The sequence below is a fragment of the Staurois parvus genome, unplaced genomic scaffold (assembly GCF_062004578.1).
Source record: "Staurois parvus isolate SC_StPar_1 unplaced genomic scaffold, SC_StPar_1.0 ptg000420l, whole genome shotgun sequence".
In the NCBI taxonomy this organism is placed as follows: Eukaryota; Metazoa; Chordata; class Amphibia; order Anura; family Ranidae; genus Staurois; species Staurois parvus.
In genome coordinates, this window is record NW_028318216.1 from 2,926,017 (window position 1) to 2,950,393 (window position 24,377).

Sequence of the window (24,377 nt, forward strand, 5' to 3'; positions counted from 1 at the left end):
AGCCACACAACAAGCTCTCTACCCCTCCCCCAACCTTTTTGCTGTGAAATTAAGTGGACCCCTGACAAGTAAAGTTAATTTATTGTGCAAAAACTTAACAGAGATCTCTGCAGAGCGCCCTGTCACATTACTCCAGTCACCTTCTTTCGATCTCCAATAGGAAAGACTTAAATAGAAAATCATTCAGTGTGGCTTAGGATGTGGTTGCCATCGTCCTTATTTCTAGAATAGAGAGAAATATATCTTTACATTTAATGGGATTTTTAAAGAAACCATGGATGAGACACAAAAAAACAAAATTTAAAAGATCAACATTTTATTTAAACAAATTTATTTTGTTATGCTGCAAATCAGCACATACAAGATAGACATTGCACGTTAGCCAACATAGAGTACAACAATTTTAACAACTATGTATCCAGTGGTACCCCCTCAAAGGTTGACTTCATATATATTTAGCCTGGGATCCAATGAGTTTCGAATGCATTAACACAAATTCTACCTCAGGGATAGGATACCACTCTATAACAATAATTATCAATGGTCAGTTGTTGGTAAATATCTTTAAAATTATGTAAAATGGTAAAACAGACCATATAAAGTATCAAACTAAAATAGGGTGAGTGAGCACAATCTCAGAATAGCAGCTAGCACACAAGGCAATCCTCAACACCAAAAGAATGAAAAAATAAAATAAAATGGTATGCTGGCAGGTCCAACGGAGTCCTCTCCTAATAGTACTCCTCCAAATCGCTCCACCTTGATGGGGAAATATAAAGCAATGCCCAGGTCAAACAGAGAAGTTACCTGGTGGCTAGTGGCTCCCTGGTGGTTTAATGGCGTCTGTTGAGTGGAGCGATTTGGAGGAGTACTATTAGGAGAGGACTCAGTTGGAACTGCCAGCGAAACCTGAGATGACCCTTGAGAGTGTTTCCCAACATTCCTGGGGGTCTTACATGGTGACCAGATGCAGTCCTGTTTGCTGACCAGGCCCTGATGTCCACCATTATACATACAACGCTCAGTCTGTATGTCTTTGTGGTAAGCGCATTAATTTACCGGATTCTTTCACAAGCCTGACTGGATTTGTAATATACTTATTACCACTGTGGCATTGCCGATCTTTCACCTTTATCTTTTTATCACATTTGGGACTATTTACGTTTGATTGATGGTTCATACCGTCTTATCTATTTACAGTGACTGCTTATACGGATGTTTGCTTTATTATTTAGCGCTGCATACCATTTTATTTTATTAGACCATATAAAGTACTTTCCCTGAGGAAGAATTTGTGTTAATACATTCAACATGCATTGGATCCCAGGCTGCATATATCTGCAGTCAACTTTGAGGTTTCAAGATGGAAATCAGCTTTGGGGGATACCACTGCATACCTATCGCAATAACTGTAAATCCGCTACATGAATGAGTTGTTAAATTTGTTGTACTCTATATTGGCTAATATGCAATGGCAATCTTGTATGTGTGGATTTCCATAACAAAAGAAAATTTGTTGAAATAAAATGCTGATCTTTTAAATTATTGGTTTGCCTTAAAAATCCCATTAAATGTAAGATATAGTTTTATTATAGAGGAAAGACTTGTGACTTAGGTGGATGGTCAGACAGAAAAGTATAACACGTCCTACATTTTTCTAGTTCATAATATTGTGACAGAATCACTAACATAAAAAGGACAGGTTCTTTTTATATAGCTTGCCAACTGAATCAAATCTGTTTTACTCACTCAAGCTTTTCTCACTGCTGCAGAACATTGCCATTTATCCTCATTCTTACCTGAAGGGATCAAAGCATCCCGTTCAATAATTCTTGCTGATGCCAGGTCACTGATGATGTACTGCATTCTCAAGTACCTGAAGACTGGCACAAATGGGCAGCCCTGTTCAGTTTCCAGGAAGAAAAGGTTACTTTCCTCCAACTCTGCAAAAAAAAGAAAAAGAAAAAACAGAGCAAAACAATATAAATATTTTATAAAATAATGATAAAAAGCAGTCATTGTTGAGCACTTTGTTCCAGGTCAGAAGTTCATAACCACCAGAAACCCCTTAGACTCTCTGCAGACAACAGTATGTTTTATCTTGCCTGTAAAGGCAAAATATTCTTTAGACTGGGTTGTAGTAGTTATAGTGTTTGTTTTATTTAATTTTCACTTCATTCTGTGCTAACCATCCTCTCTCGCTTCATATGTTTTTTCCCTCTGATTTGTTATAATAGACCTTGCTGAGAGAAATATCAAGTGGCACAAATAATTTTTAAGGGAACAAAAATGTGTAAGCAAGGATTCGTAAAGGAATGTAATAGCAGTGATCTGTAGCAGTCTCATATAACATGTCTCCAGTCTGACTCTTCAGTCTCCAACTCCTCTTACAGCATGTTTGCAGTCTTTGGGCTCGTTCGCACTTGGCTTTTTTTCCAACTCTTGCCAAACGCCCCTATAGCGTTTGACAAGCGATGGTCCAGCGTTTGCGGAGTGTTTTTAATGTTCTGCAAACGCTCAAAAAACGCCACATGCGCGGTTTAGTGGCGGTTGCTAGGTGTTTGCCAAGTGTTAAAAACGCTCCACAAACACCTATAATGAAGTTTGAATAGTGTTAACACTCTGAAAACGCCTCACAACCGCGTCGCAACCACACTGCAAACGCCGGCAAGGAGCGGCACCACATAGACTTGAATAAGAGGCTTCAACTCCTCCTGACTCGACCAGAGGTATCTGTTTTATCATCACTTTTTTTCAAGCGCTGCATTTTATATACACAGTCCAGTGAAAAAAGTGCTCCGTATTTCCTAGTGCAAGTGGTAAAGATTTACACTAACCAGATAGCGTAAAAATATACGCATGTGTATATGTATCCTGTAGAGTCCCCTTCTCCACTCAGATCTGGTCAAATAAATAGCCGGAAAAGGTAGACATCCTACGCCCTCTTGTGGTAAAAGAGTGGTCCAGCAGATCAGAACGATACCAATCAGAGTAAGCCTTCCCCCTTCACAGGAGTTGACAAGGAGATCCCTTGGGGCTGTAAAAGTTGAGGAAGCTCCTCACAGGGGACACAGGGAAGTACTCATAGTGTAGTAGGTAAGGCTTTATTGTAAAAACATGGGTGCACAATAAACAGGGTATAGGCAGGTATGGATGAACACACTGACCCCTTGGTATTAAAGATGGCCGCCGGGCCTCCTCGTGGCACCGGCGGCTTAGTGTCAACGGCGTCCTAGGTCCCACTGACGCGTTTCGTGCGCACGCACTTCTTCAGAGGTGGAACAAGCCTTGTTCCACCTCTGAAGACGTGCGTGCGCACGAAACGCGTCAGTGGGACCTAGGACGCCGTTGACACTAAGCCGCCGGTGCCACGAGGAGGCCCGGCGGCCATCTTTAATACCAAGGGGTCAGTGTGTTCATCCATACCTGCCTATACCCTGTTTATTGTGCACCCATGTATTTACAATAAAGCCTTACCTACTACACTATGAGTACTTCCCTGTGTCCCCTGTGAGGAGCTTCCTCAACTTTTACAGCCCCAAGGGATCTCCTTGTCAACTCCTGTGAAGGGGGAAGGCTTACTCTGATTGGTATCGTTCTGATCTGCTGGACCACTCTTTTACCACAAGAGGGCGTAGGATGTCTACCTTTTCCGGTTATTTATTTGACCAGATCTGAGTGGAGAAGGGGACTCTACAGGATACATATACACATGCGTATATTTTTACGCTATCTGGTTAGTGTAAATCTTTACCACTTGCACTAGGAAATACGGAGCACTTTTTTCACTGGACTGTGTTTTATCATCACTTTTTTTCAAGCGCTGCATTTTATATATATGAATTGTGGGACTTTATATGCGTTTTCCTTTATGTTCAGCTGCTGCCACTATTGATGAGCGCTTACTGTATATTTTACCTTAGACCAGAGGTATCTGTTTTGCTGCGACGCAACGCTAACGCTCCCGTTTGAACAGCACTATGTGCTGCAACGTGCAGAATTTTCCGTGGCGTTTGGAAAACGGTAAAAACGTTTCCCAAATGCCTGTCTGTCGCTTGCCAACAAGGCTAGTGTGAACGTAGCCTTTAACCATCATTTGTAATATGCCTATGTATATGACCCTCTCCTGTTGCAAATCTTTAATATCTGAGACGTCTTAAGCTTGATATAAAATTAGTAAAATTTAACTTAAAGTCTTTAAAGAATGTTTGATTGGTTTTCTGTTAGTGGGGTCAATTATTTAATTTTTTTAATTTTTTTTACACCACAGTTGCGGAAAAAAAAAAGTTGAAGGTGCAGGATGGAAAATTTATCTTGAATGAACAAAATTTTTAACAGTTTGTGTTTAGGAAATTACATTCATTCCAAAAATGAATTTTGAAGTACTTTTAATTGAAATTTGTTCAATCATCAAATGTACAAAGAATTTTTGTATGAATGTTCATATAAATATTCATGAGTACATTAATTCAAAAATCAACTAGTGTATAGCCACTTTAAGGCTTAAGAATAGCTCTGTACAGAATATGAAGAAAGAAAACGGTTTCATATTCAGCACAACAGGAATAGCAAAACCAACATTACCATTCTGGCTTGACGAAATACAAGTAAAATATATACTAGCACTTCATAAATCATGTCACTTCATGACAATATTCCACATTTTATACAAAAAGTGGGCTTCATCTAAGCTTAGCATGAAGGGGTCTCTTCCTGAATTAGATTTTATTTCTTCTGCAGATGTCCATAGATGCGGAGAAACATTCATGTAGGTGTAAAGGCACTCCATTAACGTTGTTATTTTGCTGTACCTGACTAAATGCATGTATTCAAATATAACAACAGGTCTGGAAATCTGGAAAGTGTGTGTGATTGCCATTTGTGTTATAGAAATGGTCATCCAAAAAGGTAAAAATTTTCATATTTAGATACCGGCTAATCATGTTTAATGTCCTTATTAAAATAAGCTGAACCCTAGGCAAAACAGCCAAATACACAGATTAAGTACATATAAAAAGGAAGCAGTTTTCCCTGACAAGGGATTTGTATTTATCTATTCAGTCCTGCGATTAAAAAATGCTTTGCCACACTGCATAGTCCCCCGACAGGGCAGGAGTCCTGGAGTTTCTCTTCTTCAGTTTAGTAACACACAGGTCTTGCCTGAAAGGGAGCAGTGAAGAAGCAGCAGTGGTTATGATATTTCTCTGGCACTCTGCTCTCTTCTCCTATCAGGCATGTTTCTTGTTTTGCACAACAGTATTTGCAGTACAGCTGACTAAAGTCTTCCCCTCCTAGTCTGGGCTGTATGGAAACTGCAAGAGCACAATGCCAAGTCAGATTCAGCTACTTGCACTCTTTGCATTTCAAAAAAATGCATTTAAGAATGTATTAACGAATAAAGAGCTTTGTTAATTTGCATCTTTTAGATCTGCCTGGAAATAAGTTTTAATTACATTTTCAGTCTTCAAGATTCTTCACTAGTATATTTGAATTTTAGATATAATTTTCCAACAGTCCTTACAGTCGCCAAATGTAAAATTCCCAGCACAGATTTCAATCCAACCAACTATATTAAATAACTGGAACTACATGGCATTTAAGCACCAAAAACCAATACAACATTATATTCATTTTTAAAAAGCAAACTCCCCCCATCCCTCCACGTTTCCATGCTTTATTTTTCTAAGCTATCACTTTGAAAAACAACCCCTAGCATTTCTGTCTGCTGCCATCTTGAAAAAGGGTAGTAGCATTTACTTCCTGGAATCCATCTTCCCTTAGATTAGGCATGCAGACAGGAGGCTGAACTTAGCTAAGAAAACCCCTCCTCCACTTCTGAAGACTCACTCATGGGATGTATGACATTTGCCTAGGCATGGAAACCAGGAAGTAACCGAAGAAATGTAAAATAATAAAAAATATATGTTTAAAGCAAGCAAATATGATATACTTTCCTATCCATTTACTAATGCTAGCAGCATAGGGATTAACAAAAATCAGTGCTGCTTGACAGAGGGAAGTTCCAATTTAAGGACACAATCGTTTCAGACATTTTGATGAAATGAGCAATATGCATTGTAGAAATATAGTTCATTATGCTGAGGCCTACTTAAAGTATGTTTCCGCAATCTAAATAAGCAAAACAGCATCTGTATGTAGAAATACCCAAGAGTGTATATTTCAGTTACACTATATGACTGGATACACCATTTTACATCACTCATTATATACAAGTATCCAATGCTTGCACAGTTCAGCAGTTTCCCAATATTAAATTTACTTGCTATTAAAACAAAAAAAAAAAAAAACAAAAAAAAAAAAACACGAACAGAATTGATGTCTATGAAGCAACCTCTACAGCATAATCAACTTTACCCAGAGCAAGCTCCTCAAGTGAGCTGTAAAACAATCCGTACGTACTGACCATGTATTGATTAATCTATTAAACTAGCACTCTGGAACAAAGTATTTAGAACAAAATGAAATAGTAGGTTTTATTACAAAAGGAAATTCTGCTCTCATATGTACCATGGAATCAGACTATAAATTCAGTAATAAAAAGAAATGCAAGTTGGTGATGTTAGAAATAATCTAAATATAAAAATTTGTCTGGCATTAATCCACAAGAATCAGAACTGTTCTTAGTATGTGTGGTACTATATTTATTTTGATCTGAATGATTAAAAAATTCTTGTCTAGGAGTTCTTCAGTAGATAGCTCTGGGATGTATTATAACAATGCCCTGCTAACAATCAGTTTTTAGAAATGGCACCATTATTATTGTGGATGGGGAAACAAAAATGAGAGAAGGGTAGCAGAGATCATTCTTATGCCTCCACTGCAACACTCTCTAAACCCATTATCAAAACTTCCTGATCTGATGCCAAAATAGCACTGCAGAAGTCTGCAGAAGACACCTGGAGAACTATAATGGATTCCTATCTTCAGCAGCAACTACACTATTCTGTATTAAGAGTAGGAATGTCTCTCAGAGACTTGCTCATTCCCATCTGCCATCAACGACAGCACTGGTTTTACATATTCAGGGCCCACGGATTTCCCAGCATAAGGATTTGAATGACACCAGGTAGAAAGTGTGCTCACTAGCTTCAGATGCTGCCCAAGTCACTTTATAGAAGCAGAGGACACAGCAGGATGGAAAAAGTGAATTTGCTCTCTTTCAACCAATGATCATAGCTATGTGCAAAACTATCTACCCTAGGCTAGTCTTTTAGAATAATATCAGAACCCTGATGCATACCAGGACCTAGACTAGACCCAATGTGGTCATTTGAAATATGCCTGTTGGACATAATCAGTCCACTGATAACTTGACCTGCTCCTAAGAAACAATGGCAGTGAGCTCCTACATATCTAGAAGGATGCTGAGAATTTCTTCATATTACAACACTGACACGGATCATGAGACTACAGAGGGCAGTTCTTTGTCACTTAGCAATGCCTTTCAGCACCTGCTCTACAATAGTCATCAGCTAGCCATACATGGTTAGATTTCTTTTAGCCCTGCGGTCTGAGTAAAAGAAATCAGGTTATTCCAAATAATGCTAAACAGCTTGCAGTGAGGAATTGACCCTGCTGGCTATTGTAGTCAGCATCCTGCGACTGTCTGAATACCCAAACAGTGACTGCAACATGGAAAAAGGTATCCAGGTATGCTATAAATAGTGAATACTTGTGAGCTATTATGTATGAGGTCTTCAGTAAATTATAGATAATTAATAAATAATTATCTACTGGTGTCATGCGCTTGGTGCGCTGGCACTCACACAGACTCACTTGCTAGTGTTATTATAGTAATAAAGATAAATAGTGCCGCGCTCCTATTGCTATATAAAATAGTTAAATACAATCTACTCTCTTTACAATGAAATATATATATATATATTGAAACCTCTGCAAAATCCATAAACCACTATACTTAGTGGGTTAAAATAATATATGAATCACTGTGACTGGTGAATCAAATAAATAATTGTAAAAGAACCTTAATAACTTAGGCTGATATCAATCAATTAATTGTGACTAATACATTAAATTAAAATTAGAGTGTGTATAAATACTTGGTGCCACTCATCAATCCATCAATATAGTGCAAAGACATATATTAATATTAATGTGCAAGTGCAAACATCATTTAATTTAATTTTTTAGTCACAATTAATTGATTGATATCAGCCTAAGTTATTAAGGTTCTTTTATAATTATTTATTTGATTCACCAGTCACAGTGAATCATATATTATTTTCACCCACTAAGTATAGTGGTTTATGGATTTTGCAGAGGTTTCAATATATATATATTCATTGTAAAGAGAGTAGATTGTATTTAACTATGTTATATAGCAATAGGAGCGAGGTATCCAGGTATGGCTACTTCTCAGCATCCTTATGGGCAGAAGACTGAACTGTGGAATATAAAGATTTTTTCCCCCAAGATAAAAGCAGACACCAACCTTTCCTGCGCTTGGAAAACCATGCATCTGCTTCAGGCAGCAGTTGTTTTAGGGATCCATTCCAGGAAGGCACTAATTGCAGGAACATCCACTAAAGGAAAAATAATAACAGATACATCAATACTATATCTAAGCAAGAGAAAACATTGAACTAGAGAAAAACATACAGAGTGCTGGCAGACACTACTTGTAACCATGGCTTTGTCACAAACCAGGGCCACAATTTCTTTTAATCTTATCCTCCGTTCTAAAGCAGAAATCTAATCTAGAAGAAAACGTAGGACAACTGAAATATTAGACTATATTCATATGGTACAAACTATTATGGTACAAAATAAACGTGTCCCCAGCACTCATTATTAACAGCATGCGTGTTCATCCACTGTTGGATCAGTTCCCACAATAAGCAGTGACTAGTGTTTGGAAAATACACATAGAACAAGCAGGCCTTTGGAGAAAAATGTGTTAAAACTATAAAATCCTCCAACAGAATACATTATTCTAAATGTAAACAAAATTTGCACAGAACAAAAATTTTAATTTCAGAGTACAAAATCTTCACGAGGAGCCAGTACATCTGTATACATAGTGAAGGTAACCCTTTTGGCTATCAAAATCTTTTCAGACACCAAAATAGCAGGTGTTGCATCCCTCTACGGACATTCCACAGGACCCCAAAGCATTCCAGGCTTTGCCATATATTATTCTTACATACAGTATATAGCATCATGTAAATAATGCCCAACCTGTCCAAGATCTAACTTGTGATGCTCCTTTAAGAATTTGTAGATTCTAGTATGGGGAGTTATGTTTTGCTTGTGTGGACCCTGTTAAAATCTCCTGCTCATATGCAATATATTTCCAAGGCTGTAGGTATAAGATTCCTCTATAGAAACTTGTGTGTCTGTTACTTAACAGGGGCAATTTAAACACAATATGAATTGTCCCAAAAAAAAAAAAAAAAAAGTATACGTGTGTGTGTGTGTACACACATACATATATATACACATACACACACACACGTATACATACATACATATATATAAATACATATAATATACATACACACACACTCCAAGCGTGTCGGGCAGGTGGTGAGGAGGAGATATGTTGCCTCACCACCTGATCTAAGACACGATTGCTGTGCAATGCACGTGATTGTAACACGGTAGTACGGCAATTCGAGGTTTAAACCGGGTGTGAGAAGGGGACACTATGCCCAGTGATCTTTGACTTCTCCCATGTTGCTCAGGTAGATCTCCACCTCTTTAAGGTTGTCTAGCCCTTTGTTAAAACCACCAAACATTATGCATTTTCTGAAAGCAGAGACACGGATGAATGAAATAGTGGTAGTTCCAATTGTTTATGTCACACGATATTAGCTCAATGGTTTATCAAGTGCACATTTTCAGTAAAAATACATCAATGTTAGTTTTAGTGCACAATGTTTATTACACAATTAAACCCAATTAATATTACCCAATTTTTGGTAAAGCATAAAGATTATGTTGAGCAAGTAAATAGGTATCCAACACCTCAAGCCGTAAAATTGTGTGCACCCGTGAAAACTATTATTGCTGTCACTGTGGAATGTGCAGTGATATACAGTGTATTGTGCACGCCATGTGTTCATATGTATTCACCCTCAATGTGTGGTTTACATATGTATATATATGTGCATGTACATGGGGGCAGGACAGGCTCCGAATTTTTTCGGGAGTTCGTGCTTGGGTGTAACTCACTCTTTTCACTTTCCTTTATGCGATAGCTTTCTTATTGTGCCAGGTTCTCCCTAAAGCCTCGTTCACACCATACATGCAAAAAAAAAAAAAAACTGGTGAAAACTGACCTGCAGATTTCACTTGCATCGACTGCAGTTTTCATGTGTGCTACAATGAGTTTTACACACATTGTAGATTCCTATGCAGAAATAAAATCTGCAAGTGATGCTAGTGTTGTTGTGTGAACAGGGCACAGAGGACAAATTGATTTTGTTGCGCCCTTGCAGAGCAGGTGCAGAAAAACGGACGGCACTGCACTATGATGTGAACGAAGCCTAAAAATAGTACACAATATTAGAAAAGAAGAAGAAAAAAAAAAAAAAAAAGAAGATGGAACGAAAACTCCCGTATTCGGAATGGTTGTTCAAACGTCTGTTAATATACTGTTTTCACGAACCAATGTGGACTGTTCAGACAGACAAAAATTTCTGAAGGGTTCAGTTGGAAGTTCTCTCTCATTAAGTTACCAGAACAACTGATTTTTGTTTAATTAGTACAGAACTCATATTTGAAGAAAATGAAAAAAAAACAAACACAGAATGAGCAAGACTACGCATTATTGGAAACAAAAGTACAACCTGGAACGTACAAGTACAAGGCTGGAACGTAGCTGCATACGTGGAAGTAGATCGAGAATTTTTCATACCATTAAGGGCATTCTCATAAGAGTGGTAAGAGTGTACAAAAGAGGATAGTAATTGACTGCGAACAAGGAGGAGTAGGAGGGCGTCAGATGGATCCCTAGCAAGTCTAGAGAGGAGCTTGTCCAGCGATAGAGGAAGGACGCTTGAAGATTAGAAACCACTTTATCAGGAAGAATGATGTTCATACAGTCGCCTTGTGGGGGTTGACCTGAAAGTCAGAGATGGCAGCGAAGCAGGACAAGAGAATTTGTAGGTTAGGCCGTGTGGTAATGGGGTTGGTGAGGGTCAGGAGCGTGTCATCCGCAAACAAGCCGATTGCACTTTGAATGGCAATTGCGCGGTCATAAAACACTGTACCCATATAAAATTTATATAATTTGTTCTACACAAATAGAGCTCTCTCTTGGTTGTATTTAATCACCAAGTTTTATTTTTTGCTAAATAAACAAAATAAAACTGAAAATGCATTTTTCTTAGTTTCTGTTATAAAATTTTGCAAATAAATAAAATGTCTTCATAAATTTAGGTCAAAATGTATTCTGCTACATTTCCTTGGTGCAAATACCTCAAATGAGTGTATATTATTTAGTTATAGATAGAAAGTTAGAGAGTCCACAAACCAAGATATACATACATATACATACATACATATATATATATATATATATATATATATATATATATATATATATATATATATATATATATATATATATATATATATATATATATATACACACACACATACATACACATACATACATATACACACACACACACATATACATATATATAAAAACTGACAATCTTGATGTACCGACGGCCCATTTCATTTCTTGAGGCCCAAAAACGCCAGGATAGTACAAATACCCCCCAAAATCACCCATTTTTGGAATATAGACAGTTCAAGGTATTTAGTAAGAGGCATGGTAAGTTTTTTGGAGGCTCAAAGTGTCTGTTACAATACTTTTTTGGAAAATATAGAAAATGAAAAAAAAAAAAATCTAAATAATTTTATTTTTAAATTCTATTTTTGTATTACATAATTTTTTCACAAATTTTTTTTTCCAACACACTGTGAGAAAGCAATACAATGTTACCATAGTAACACTGAACTACTCTGGGCAAGTGATCAGGATTTTTTTTTTTCTTTAACACATGATGATTGCTAATATCAATGTATTTCATTGATATTTGCAACCATTGTTATTGAATGAAACGGATTCATTTAGTCTTTTGTTGTGATTAGGCAAAGCTCATCACATGATACAGATGGGCTGTGATTGGCCCTGTCTGTATCATGTGACTGCTTTGACCAGTCACAGCTAACAACATAATTGTATACAATGGATGGCATGACAGGAAGCCATCCACTGTGTACAATTGACATGTGATCTGCTGTGATTGGTCACAGCGGTCACATGACACTGGCAACGGGCTGGTGTAGTGATATGTCATCGGCTGTGTCCCATGGACACAGCCGGTGACTGATCGCTCCGCCCTGGCTCGTTTTGGCAGGATGTCATATGACGTGCAGTCACGTGTCCCGAGTGTCCCGCCCAGCTGTCAATCTGCTATAGGCCGAGTGGGAAGTGCTTCATTCTCCCATATAGGAGTTATCTTTGCATAATTAATTTGTTTTAAAGTGTGTCCTTCTAGTCTGATTAATGGAACCTTCCTCACAGTTAACAGGCATAAACAATCAACCCAATGAACTTAAGCAAGCCATACATAATACAATTTTCTTTTCTTTTACCATGGGTGGAAGGAAAGAAAAATCTCTCAATTTCCCCATCAACACAGCGAGTGTGGATGGGGGTAATCCCTTCTCCAGCGCTATTGTGTTTTGCCTTCCCTGCCGGCAGAACACCATAATCACTGCTAGCAGTTACAGCTGCCAGAAGTGATTGCATGCAAAAAATATTACAGGCTTGTTGTACTGAAGTCTTACAACTAGTCTGCTCATAGGTGGATTGAGTTGATCAAATCTCGGCCGCTCCCTGTTGAACAGGCCGAGATTTGGTGGGATTTTCCAAAGCTTGCTTGTCCGCAGCAGTGAGAACAAAGTGTCAGGAAAATCAATAGTCACTGTACAAAACAAATGGGGACAAAAAGGGTTTTCCATGTGTTAATGGATTTGACAGCAAGATTGTCCACTGACATAAATTTAGTTACCTTTTTTAAAGCAGTGTATACATCCATTTCTACCTGCATTACAAGGAGGTCAGGAGAAGAAATCAGCTGCTTCATCATATTGATACTGCAAACACAAATATCAATTATTAGGATAAAATAAGAAAACACACAATAGGTCTTATCCTAAATGTCTGCCAAGAACATTCCCAACTGTACATAAGAAAAAAAAAATATCCATCAGATGGTACACATGTTGCATTCTTGACCCTACAGTACTGGCTTCTGTAAACTGCTTGTTCTGTGACATTTTATTGTTACAATATCATTAATGCAACAAAAGCTGCATTTCAATTTAAACCACAAGCTTCATTCATGGACTTTATTCAATGCTGTGGATAAAAGGAACCATTGATACTGAAATAGCCCATGTTGTGTGCGGATCTGGACTGCTGATAAACTGGCAGAGGCATATCCCTGCCAGTTAAAGGAGATTTAAAGAAGTGCTCTCAAAACTTTAAAACCACTGTAACAGATTAATGGGACATAAAGAACAAATTTAGTTTGCTGTACATTAACAAAAAATAAAAATGCATTTATTCGCATCAAACCAGTAGTTAAAGCTTATTAAAAGGGTGAATACACCCAAAACTGACAAAAGCTGTCGAGTTATCCAATGGCTTCTCATTTCTCTTACAATGAGGTCCCCACAGCTCCCATAATTATCTGCCACAAGGTGTTCCACAAATTGATGGCTATTCCCAACTGTTGAGGGCTTACATGAAAAAGGGAAAAATCAAATATCTCCCGACGTACAAGCAATGAAGGAAACGGTTTTTCTTAAACTTCACTCTTTAACCTAAAATAGTCTGAGGATGGGCAAATATTCTCTTTATAAATTGGGAAAGGTTTTCATCCCCCTTTGATGTGTGTTATTCCTAACTTTATATTATGTACCTGGCAGGGGAATGAAGGCTTGTAGAGAAAAGACAGGAGGCATAAATGAACAAGAAGGCTGGCAGAGTAACTGAGACCACCCCACAGTTATAAAGAGTGGTGAGTGATGGGGTAAAGCTGGCCATAAATTGATCAAAATTCCATCAGTGTGCGGGTTTCCTCACTTAATAGAAGTCAAATGTTTAAAGGACGTGTTGAAAAATTTACCATTGATTGACAGCTACAGCCAATCCGTTTCAGTCACTGATCAGTGTATTCTAACTACCTCGGGGTTCCACTGACCGAAAACAGCGTCACGGCAGGGGGATTCTTCCATCTAGCCGATTTGTATGGCCGGTTTTAGTTAAAGTAGTTCTAAAGTCGCAAGGTTTTTCCACCTTATTGCATTACCTGCATTAAAGTAATATTAAAGGCATTTTTTTAAAATAACAAACATATCATACTACTTGCTCTGTGCAGTGGTTTTGCACAAAACAGCTCCAATCCTCTTCTTAGGTTCCCCACTGGCACTCATGGCCCCTCCCTCCTGCCGAGTGCCCCCATAGCAAGCAGCTTGCTATGGGGCACCTGAGCAGGCTCGCTCCAGAGCCGATGCTCTGTGTGTCCATTCACACACACAGCTGTGGCTCGGCTCCATCCCCTCGCTCTCATTGGCTCACAGGCTGTGACTGGCAGGAGCAAATGAGATGGGAGAGACCCCCCCCAAAGAGCTGCTGCTCTCATGCACATTGTTGGATCGAGATGTGGCCCAGGTAAGTATGGGGGGGCTTTCACTACCTGTTCTAGCAAAAGAAGTGGGATATTACTTTTGCTAAAGTCCTCCATCAGAAGGGCAATTTTAAGAATGTTATCATTAGCTTGTAGTGGGCATAAAAGCAGATAATCTATACGTAGAAGGCTTCCAAACCCTTGGTTTAACCTAGTGGCCAGAATTCTGGACAAGAGTTTTATGTCAATGTTCAACAAATAAATTGGTTGAACATTTGACCAGTGTGAAAACTTGGAACTGGGTTTAGAAATCATAGCCATTGTGGCCAATGGGGAGTCTGGGCCAGGGGTGGACTGACCATTTGGAAACTCGGGTACTGCCCGAGGGCCCGGGGTCAGTAGGAGGCCCCATGAGATACCCCTGGCACCTTTTTCATAGGCTTTTTTGAGTTTGGGAAAGGACACAGGGGCCCCATGATCCCTTATTGCCCGGGGGCCCCATGAGTTGTCAGTCCGCCCCTGGTCTGGGCAGAAGTACATGGTATTTTAAATTGTTTTTAGGGGTTAAGGCTTGGGTGCCCACCCTGTGGCCCTTGGAGCCCTCTAATGTGGCCCACGACCTCAAACCAGGGAAGCGCAGGCCTGGGGTCGCAATCCATTGATTGTGACCTGGGCTTGCCAACCCGCCATCCCAGTGCATTGAGACGGCGCCAGCAGGGGAGGAAGCAGGTGGCCACGGTAAGAGCAGGAGCAACATAATGCAAGGCTTCCTCTGTAGCTCCGCCTCCTATACCAGGTAGTGTGATACCAAGTGCAGTTTGCCTGGGACCGCTCTAGCAGCCTGGACATTGACGCCATCAAAAGTTGGAAAAGGGGGGAAAGAAGGTCAGTGTATTAAACACCACATACACCTCGCTTTTCCAATGGGCATATAGGCACCTATAAAAGGGTTAACGACTGTTAAGACTGCTTTCACAGGTTAGCGGCACTGAGTCAGACTTTCATTAAATTCTGCCGGTTTGGTGCACCTTCAGAAAGCGCACCACACCCGTAAAATATAATAGAGCTCTATGGCAAAGCGCAGCTATTCCGCAGGAAAGCTGCAATGTGGGTAAACTTCAGTGCATCAGTTTGAAAGCAGCATTATAGGGGGCTCAGGCCAGTAAGGAATGGTTTACACTTTCAGTTTGGGGGTGGTAAAAGACCATAGTTGAGGTGTGTTTTTACCACACACCCCAACCACTGGTGTAGCATCAAGGGTCACAAAGGCAACCTGCCCCATGCTCCACCAGAGGGCCCATGCGCCCTCCCTGTCACATCCTGTTTTACGCTGGGACAGTAGGGGTGGTGGTATGGCATATACAGGGGCCGATCTTCTCCATTTTCCTACTGCAGACTCTGAAAGCGGGCTTCGCCTCCTCTCCCTCCCGCTGGCATTCAGCATCTGCAGAAGTAAAATGTTCATTATGCTACTCAAAATAAAAAAAATTCAAAACTGTTTCATTTTAATTTCATTGTGGCCTGCGATTGGTTACGAAATCACTTAAGTGGCTGAGCACCCCTGGGTTCTATGTTTTCTCATACGGTTCTCTCAAACTCTTTAAGGTTATGTTAACCAATTCAATACCGGGCAATTTTACACCTTCCTGCCCAGGCCAGTTTTCAGGTTTCAGCGCTCTCACATTTTGAATGACAATTGCGCGGTCATACAACATTGTACCCAAACTAAAATTTTACCATTTTCTTCACACAACTAGAGCTTTCTTTTGGTGGTATTTAATCACCACTGGGGTTTTTATTTTTTGCTAAATTAACAAAAAAGAGACCAAAAATTTTGAAGAAAAAAAAAAAGTTTCTTTGTTTCTGTTATAAAAGTTTGCAAATAAATAATTGTTCTTCATAAATTTAGGCCGAGATGTATTCTGCTACATGTCTTTGGTGAAAATAACCCAAATTAGGATGTATTTTTTAAGTTTGGAGGAAAGTTATAGAGTTCACAAACTATGGTATAGATCTGAACATTGATCAATCCTGAAGTACTGACAGCCAAGCTAATTTCTTGAGGTCCAAGAATGTCAGAACAGTACAGATATCCCCCAAATGACCCCTTTTTGCAAAGTGGACAGTCCAACGTACTTCATAAGAGGCATGGCGAGTTTTTTGAAGTTGTATTTTTTTTGTCAATTTTTCGGAAAATTAAAAAAAATTAGTTTCACTATTTTTTTTTTACATATTGTCACCAGTGCAGTACAGCGTCATCATATAACTGGCATGGTGGTGATCAGGGACACTGACTGGTGACAGTATAAAAAAAAAATTATATATTTTTAATTTTTTTTATTATTTATTAAATAGTTTCTTTTTTTTAAGATTTTTTTTCATATTTCACTATGACCAAAGTAGTACAATGTTACCATAGTAACACTGTACTACTTTGGGGAAGTGATCAGTATTTTTTTTTTTTTTTTTTTTTTTTACACAATTTGCTTATAGCAAAGAATTATTTTGCTATAAGCAAGCATTTACCTGAATGACCGATTCATTCAGGGTTTTTTGGTTTTTTTTTTTTTTTGTGCTTAGCTGTCATTTGGCCACAGCTAATCACATGACATGTGCATGTGATTAGCTGTGACCATTCACAGCTAGGCAGTAGTATACAATGGATGGCATGAATGAAGCCATCCATTGTATACAACTGTCATGTGACCTGCTGTGATTGGTCACATCAGGTCACATGGTACCGGCAACGGGGCCGATACTCAGATCTGTCATCGGCAGTGTCCAAGGTACACGGCCGGTGACAGATTGCGCCGCTCTGCAGGAGCGCAACCTGCGCATGTGCGGGAGGACGCCATATGGCCTCCACCCGGAACGCTGATGACATTTGCCGGGCGGGCGGCAAATGGTTAAATATAGAAATACATTTATTTGCCCCTGAAAAGAAGCAATTAAGGAGGATATGAATACCTTGAATAAAATACATAAATGTTCAATACATGGAACTTGATGGAAAGTGGCTACTTTTAATGCTATATGCAAAAGAAGGCACTTTTTGGGCCTGTAGGAAAACTAAAAATGTAGCCTCCGAATACAGAAAAAAGATTTCCTACAATTAATGGTCTGAAAAGGTGGAATCATTTTCCACAGTAATTGGTTCTAACCAACTCACGGCGCAAAAAAGTTGATCTAGTGTGCCTGTTGTAGCAACTTGGACCATGCTTTGTAAGGCTTATTTTGCCTTCCTCTGGAGTTTAGGGCTCCCAAAGGAATGGAGAGATAAAGGAGTTAACCTACCAGGAGTAGGAAAGAATTCTGCTTCCAGGACAACTTTGAAAGAAAGATGTTCTGTTTCTATGTTCTTCTATTTGTGGAACAAGTTATGAAAACCTGCCCATGTTCAGCTTAGAGATATATCTAGTGGAAATTACAGTAAACCATCAGATAAAATCTTATCTAGTGCAGCTTAGAAAAGGAAAAGCTACAGCTGTCAACCATCAGTTATAGAATCTTTTTTACACCTGCTTAGGCACCTTTTGCAGCAACACCCCGTTAGCTTTCTTTGCTAAAGGCTGCCTTCCTTCTCGTGTTTCTAATTACTTTCAAACAAAAAACATCTCGATCCAAGAATGGTTTTTCGTTGTTGGGAGATAATCAAAATGTGCTGGCACGAAAAAAAAAAAAAAAGAACAAATCTTTCAGCCTGGCAGTAAAATACAACACAAAAGGGGGTTATTTACTAAAACTGGTGCATGCAATATCTGGAGCAGCTCTGCATAGAAACCAATCAATCAATTTTCAGGTTTTATTGCCAAAACTTAAACAAGCTAAAGTTAAAAGCTGATTAGCCACTATGCACAGCTGCACCAGATTCGGGAGTACTCCAGTTTTAGTAAATCTCCCCCAAAGACTGTTTTAGTATAACAAAGACTGCACATCAGGTGCTATTAGAAATAGTAAACCAAAAAACAAACAACCATTCAAAACACATAATCCTCTCCATTATTCTCAAAGCAGTATTTTATTACTAAGTTTATTAAGTTAAAGTGGAACTTAACTCTCTAAATAGATAGGAAGGTAGATTATATTTACTTGTTTGAAACTATTTTTAACATTGCTTTAGTTATTTCCTAGTTTATATGCCTAGACAAATTATATACATCCCAGGAGTCTTCAGGAGGGGAGGAGGGGTTTCTTAGCAAAACACACCCTCCTGCCTGAGCTAATGGCAGATGGATTCCAGGACGTAATTGCAACATGAATCATCTGCCATTACTCAGGATGACGACAGCCAGAAACACTAGGGGGGCGGGGGGTTCAAAGTGATTTCTCAGAAAAATAAAAGCATGGAGACATGGATAAATGGGAGAGTTTGCTTTGAATATTACAAGAAAATTTTTTTTAAAAATAGTGCCTTCGGTTGGTGGTGCTCAGGTACAGTGTATTTTCTCTTTAAGCACCTTCATTGTAGGATGTAAACAGATGCAAAACCAGGGCTGGATCTTGTCTGTTTGATGTGGGCGTGCAGTAAAAAATGTCAGGGGAACAGAAGATGGGAGCCAAGTAGGTCAGCAGGACAGGGCCAGCAATTTGTAGGGCAGTGTACAATGGCCATTAGTTTGCAGGGAAATGTGAACTGAACCAAAAACGATTAGTTATGGACTCAACCAAGATTAGTGGGTTTTTGTGTTGTAGCTACATTAAAAAATAAGGCTGGTGGGTCAAAAGGCACATGAATGACTCATTTATTTAGGCAAAGACCTCTAAAAACAAAAAAAAAACAAAAAAAAGAGTCGTTCATTTGACCTTTGACCTCCAGCCTAATCTTTTATTATAGGTACACCACAAAAACCCATTAATCCTGGTTGAGTCCATAACAAATCATTTTTAGTTCAGTTCACTATTGCATTTTTGATTTGGGACTCCCGGATTACCAATCAGTATTGGCCTTGAGGCTTCTGTTTGGAGGTTTTGAATTGCAGGGGATCAGCAGGATGGAGCACAGGGGTCAGCAGGGCAGTGTACAAGGGTCAGCAGAGCTGAGGAGAGTAGTGGCCATTGGTTTTGACTGTTAGTAGGTCGTTGGTGAGTTTAAGTAGAGCAGTTTCAGTGGAGTGTAGGGGGCGGAAGCCAGACTGTAGAGGATCGAGGAGGTTGTTGTCGGTGAGGTGGGAGCTCAGGCGATTATAGACTAAGCGCTCTAGGAGTTTGGAGGTAAATGGCAGCAGGGAGATGGGTCTTAAGTTGTTCAAATCAGTGGGGTCCAGGAAGGGTTTTTTTTTTTTTTTTTTTTTTTTTTTAAGTATGGGAGTGATGTGCGTGTGCTTTAGAGGGGAGGGGAAGGTGCCAGTGGAGAGGGAAAGATTGAAGATGTGAGTGAAGGAGCATAGCATGGAAGAAGAGGGTGACCGTAGGAGTTGTGAGGGGACAGGGTCCAGGTGGTGAGGCGGGCTTCTGAGAAGACCTTAGTGACCTCTTCAGTAGTAGCGAGGTCGAAGGAGCGAAGTGTTGAGGGGGTTTTGGTGTGAGGAATGGTAGGTGGGGAGGAAGTCTGAGCAGTGGCGATGTCCCTACGAATTGCGTCAATCTTGTTTTTGAAGTGGTTAGTAATCTCGTGGGCAGTGAGTGAGGAACTGGGTGGAGTGGGAGCGGAGAAGGTAGAGAGTTAAAAGTAGAGAAGAGCCGACGAGGACTGGAGGAGAGGGTATTAATGAGGGTAACAAAGTAGGCTTGTTTGGCAGCGAAGGGAGGAGCTGTATGTTAGGAAGGCAGATTTATATCGGGTGAATGCTAGTTGGGATTTGGTTTTACGCCATAGTCGCTCCAGCGCATGACTACATCGTTTGAGATTTTTGGTGTGGTCAGTCTACCAGGGTTGTAGTGGTTGGGGCCTAATGCTTCGTGTAGTTAGGGGTGCAAGCGAGTCTAGAGCGGCTGACAGTGAATTGTTGTAGACAGTAGTGGGCAGGTCAGGGCAAGGATACGGTAGTAGAGATGGTCAGCTGCAGAGTGAAGGGGAGCAGGGTTCAGGTTACAGAGGTTTCTGCTGGTGATTGTTTGCCGTTTGGAGGGATAGGCGTTAGAAGACGAAGAGACAGAGAAGGTGATGAGGCTGTGATCCGAGAGAGGAAAGGGGTGTTTGTGAGGTTGTAGGAGTGCAAAGATGAGAGAAGACAAGGTCTAGAGTGTTCCCGTCGGAGTGAGTACGTATGGCCAGCTAAGGACAAGCCTCTGGCACACAGATGTCAAACACAAGGACTGAGGGCCAAATCCAGCCCTCCAGGCCATTTCATGTGGCCCTCCCCTCATCTCAGTAATCAGCAGAAGAGAGGAGTACAGAACTCCTCCGCCACATCCTGCACTTCTCCATGTAGTTGTGGAGAGGCTCATCTCTGCAACTCCCCACCCCGAGTCTCGGCAGTTGGCAGCTGAGAGGACAGAAATTCTCCTACATATCCACAGAACTCCCCTCATCTCAAACTCCCCTGGTCTCAGCATTCAACTGACTCCAGCCCTCCTCTGGTCCTCCTCCAGACCCTGCACTTTGTGCTTCCCAGCTCCACCTCCAGTAGGTAAGGGGAGGTGCACTGTGATGTAAGGTAAGGGAGGGTGGGGTGCTCTGGACATCTAGTCTTACAGATACAACCAGCCGCCCCTTGAGGGCAACCAGGGGTGGACTGACAACTCATGGGGCCCCCGGGCAATAGGGGATCATGGGGCCCGTGTCCTTGTCCAAACTCAAAAAAGCCTATGAAAAAGGTACCAGGGGCATCGAGTTTTCAAATGCTCAGTCCACCCCTGAGGGCAACCATAATGCATGCTGATGTGACCTGCCACGAAATTGATTTTAATACCCCTGCTCAAGCATGCCACAGGGTGAAGAATGGGTACTGTTTTAGCTGCGGGGGGGGGGGGGGGGGAATTTTATTTTAATTCCTGTGCATTTGGAATGGGACATCCAACAAGCTCATATAGGTGTGATGTTGAAATCCAGAAAACATTTATATTTCCTGACCAGTGCTATTTGTAGATGAGGGCACAGGCTTCAACAGATTGGTGAGTTAATGAAATAATCTTCTGTATTTTTGCCATTTACGTAGAGTCATGGGATGTACTCAAGTTCTTTTCAGCAGGGATGATGATTCACGATGACCAATTATAAAAGAGTACAAACCATGCAAAGCCTCTTTAAAGACAAAATAGGTAACTGACAGCTACAATTTATAAAAAGTAAAACAAAAAAAAAAAACGAAACATTTTAATTCCCAGATGAAAAACCCAATAGTCTGGATGCAGAAAGCTCAGACTCCAGAGTATTGCTTGGCATTTTTGCCCCAAAGTTAATAAGAGAATGCTCATTAATGTAATGAGGAGCCATAAAGGGTGCAGGCAGGTCTTTAGAAGAAGCAGAGAACAAACCCAACCAATCAATACAAATAATGATGCAAATAAGCAGCAGTATAGATCCCAGACATAACCCTGGGACATAAAGACTTTAAATAAAATGTAGGTCTTCAGCCTCTTACCTGAGCTCTTTAAACAGGTCAACACTTTGATGAGTCATTAGGTTGTTTAGAAGCCATTCAAGGCACCTGTGATAAGAAGAATGATGGTGAGCTGGCTGGCTATTAAAAGTATAAAATAAAATCTGTGAACTTCAAGTGACGTTCTCACAAAACAAGCGGCAAGACTGCACTTCATTTTCAGCTGCCAGCCTTCTATGGACATACACAAAGTACAATAAGGCCTCTATTCTCCTAGGTACACTTGCACACAGTTTTTGAAGGAACTGAAGGCAGGTATGTTGTTCCAAACATCTTGGAGAACAAACCACAGATCTTCTGTGTATGAAGGTTGCCTCGAATCCTTCTGTATCTTCATGTAAACCCAGACAAACTTATGTGGAGATCAAAGCTCTGTGGCAGCCAAACAATCACTTCCAGGACTCCTTGTTCTTTACGCAGATTGGCTGTATGTTTGAGGTTGTTGTCCTACTACAGAATCAAATTGGGGCCAATTCTGTTATTAAGGCAAAGGGTGATCAGACCAAATATTGATTTGGATTTCTCTTCTGCTCATTTACTTTTTGTTAATTGATAAACTATGAACACTTCTATTTCTGAAAGCATTCTTACAGCATTACAGTACTATGTATATATACACAAACAAGAGATCATTCTGGTACCTCTTTTTTCCTAATATGGCAGGTAAGAGAAGAATGGGTTATACAGCAACATTACTTAAAAACCATATACCAGTACCTTTAATGAGGCACCTTTATGGTACGAACATACTCTTATAAGGACTGCTGTGCAAATAAGGGCAATTGCAGATAGTTTTAGTGTAGATTTTGAAGGACAAACATTTTGCTTTTAGCATTTATTTTAATCATGAAACATTTAGGGACGGTTAAAATATAGTTAAAGTAATACTAAACCCACAACAGTAAAATCAGTGTGTATATGCAGTAAAGCATGCTCTTTATACTCACTGTGGAACTTAAGGGGTTAATCCTCTACAATGTGTAAAAAGGCTGTTTGATCCTGTATTATCTGATCCTCCCCTTCTACTGACCCCAATCCATCTGCTGATAATACAGAGCTCTAGGAGTTATTCCGCACATGCTCAGTTTGGTGGGAATTGCTGGAGTTTTTTTTTTTCCTTGGGAGGGTGCAAGTGGGTCACAGGGCCAAATCAGCACTGTCCAGACAGAGGGTCAGGGGTTATGGAGTCTCATAGGACAGTCAGAGGAGAATAAAATCTCCTCCTACAAGCTTTAACCAGTGCTCAACTGGACACTGATAGAAGTCACAAGACTGCTATACACTGCTGGTGAGAAAAGGTAGCAGGTTATATTTACTAAAATAATTGCATTTCCATGTTCTGTGGGAAACCAGATATAGTGAATGCAGGGTCCTGGGTTTAGTAATACTTTAACTTGTCATCGCCACGAATGTGTAAACTAGTAATATACTAGTCGTAAAATGAAGTCCTCTATATGCTGCTTGGTCTAGGATCCAAGGTCCTCCCTAGGCACAAAATTATAGACAAGGGCAGGTGCCTGCACTTTAGCAGGACATTTTAGTTTATACTCTGGTGAACATAAGCATAGCAAGTTCACGTTAAAAAGCAGAATGAGGTTAAAAGAAGAATTGTTATTTTCACACATTCAGTTCCTGATAGGACAAAGTATACGGAGTACATTTGTCACATTTTGATAGGGAGATGTGTATTAGAAAACATAAATTTAAGAGTAAGAAATTATGTAGAGGGACTAAGGGTTGCTGGCTCAATAAAGCAGCTCCTAGACTCCAGCAGCCCCATAGAAGCACACTGCCACCACCATGTTTCACTGTAGGCACCATGCATTTTTCTTTGTACTCCTACAAACTTTAAGCTCTGCTTAACACGGATAGAAGTCACAAGACTGCTTTAACTGCTGATGAGAAAAAGGTATTTAGCAGTTTATATTTACTAAAATAATTGCATTTCCATGTTGTATACTGTGGGAGACTAGATATAGTGAATGCAGGGGCCTGGGTTTAGTAACACTTTAAGTAATGGCCTTTTCTAATCAACTGTCTGCTGGACACCTGTTTAATGAATAATTAGACTCACTTGTAGTTGAATTCTTGTTAAATTAGGATTTTGTTGTCTAAAATTTAGCTTTGCTCCTAAGACTTT

The 24,377-nt window shown here is 39.9% G+C and overlaps 1 protein-coding gene across 1 annotated transcript in view; it reads right to left on the reverse strand.

Moving 5' to 3' along the window:
- The window catches only part of GMCL1 (germ cell-less 1, spermatogenesis associated), a 175,771-nt gene that overhangs the window by 74,812 nt on the left and 76,582 nt on the right, over nt 1–24,377 (reverse strand). Inside the window, exons 7-10 of the mRNA XM_089687192.1 lie at nt 22,220–22,285; nt 13,074–13,158; nt 8,474–8,564; nt 1,800–1,943 (exon numbers count right to left, since the gene is read on the reverse strand). Coding sequence (XP_089543318.1) covers nt 1,800–1,943; nt 8,474–8,564; nt 13,074–13,158; nt 22,220–22,285 — 386 coding nt within the window. The remainder of the gene's footprint in view (nt 1–1,799; nt 1,944–8,473; nt 8,565–13,073; nt 13,159–22,219; nt 22,286–24,377) is intronic.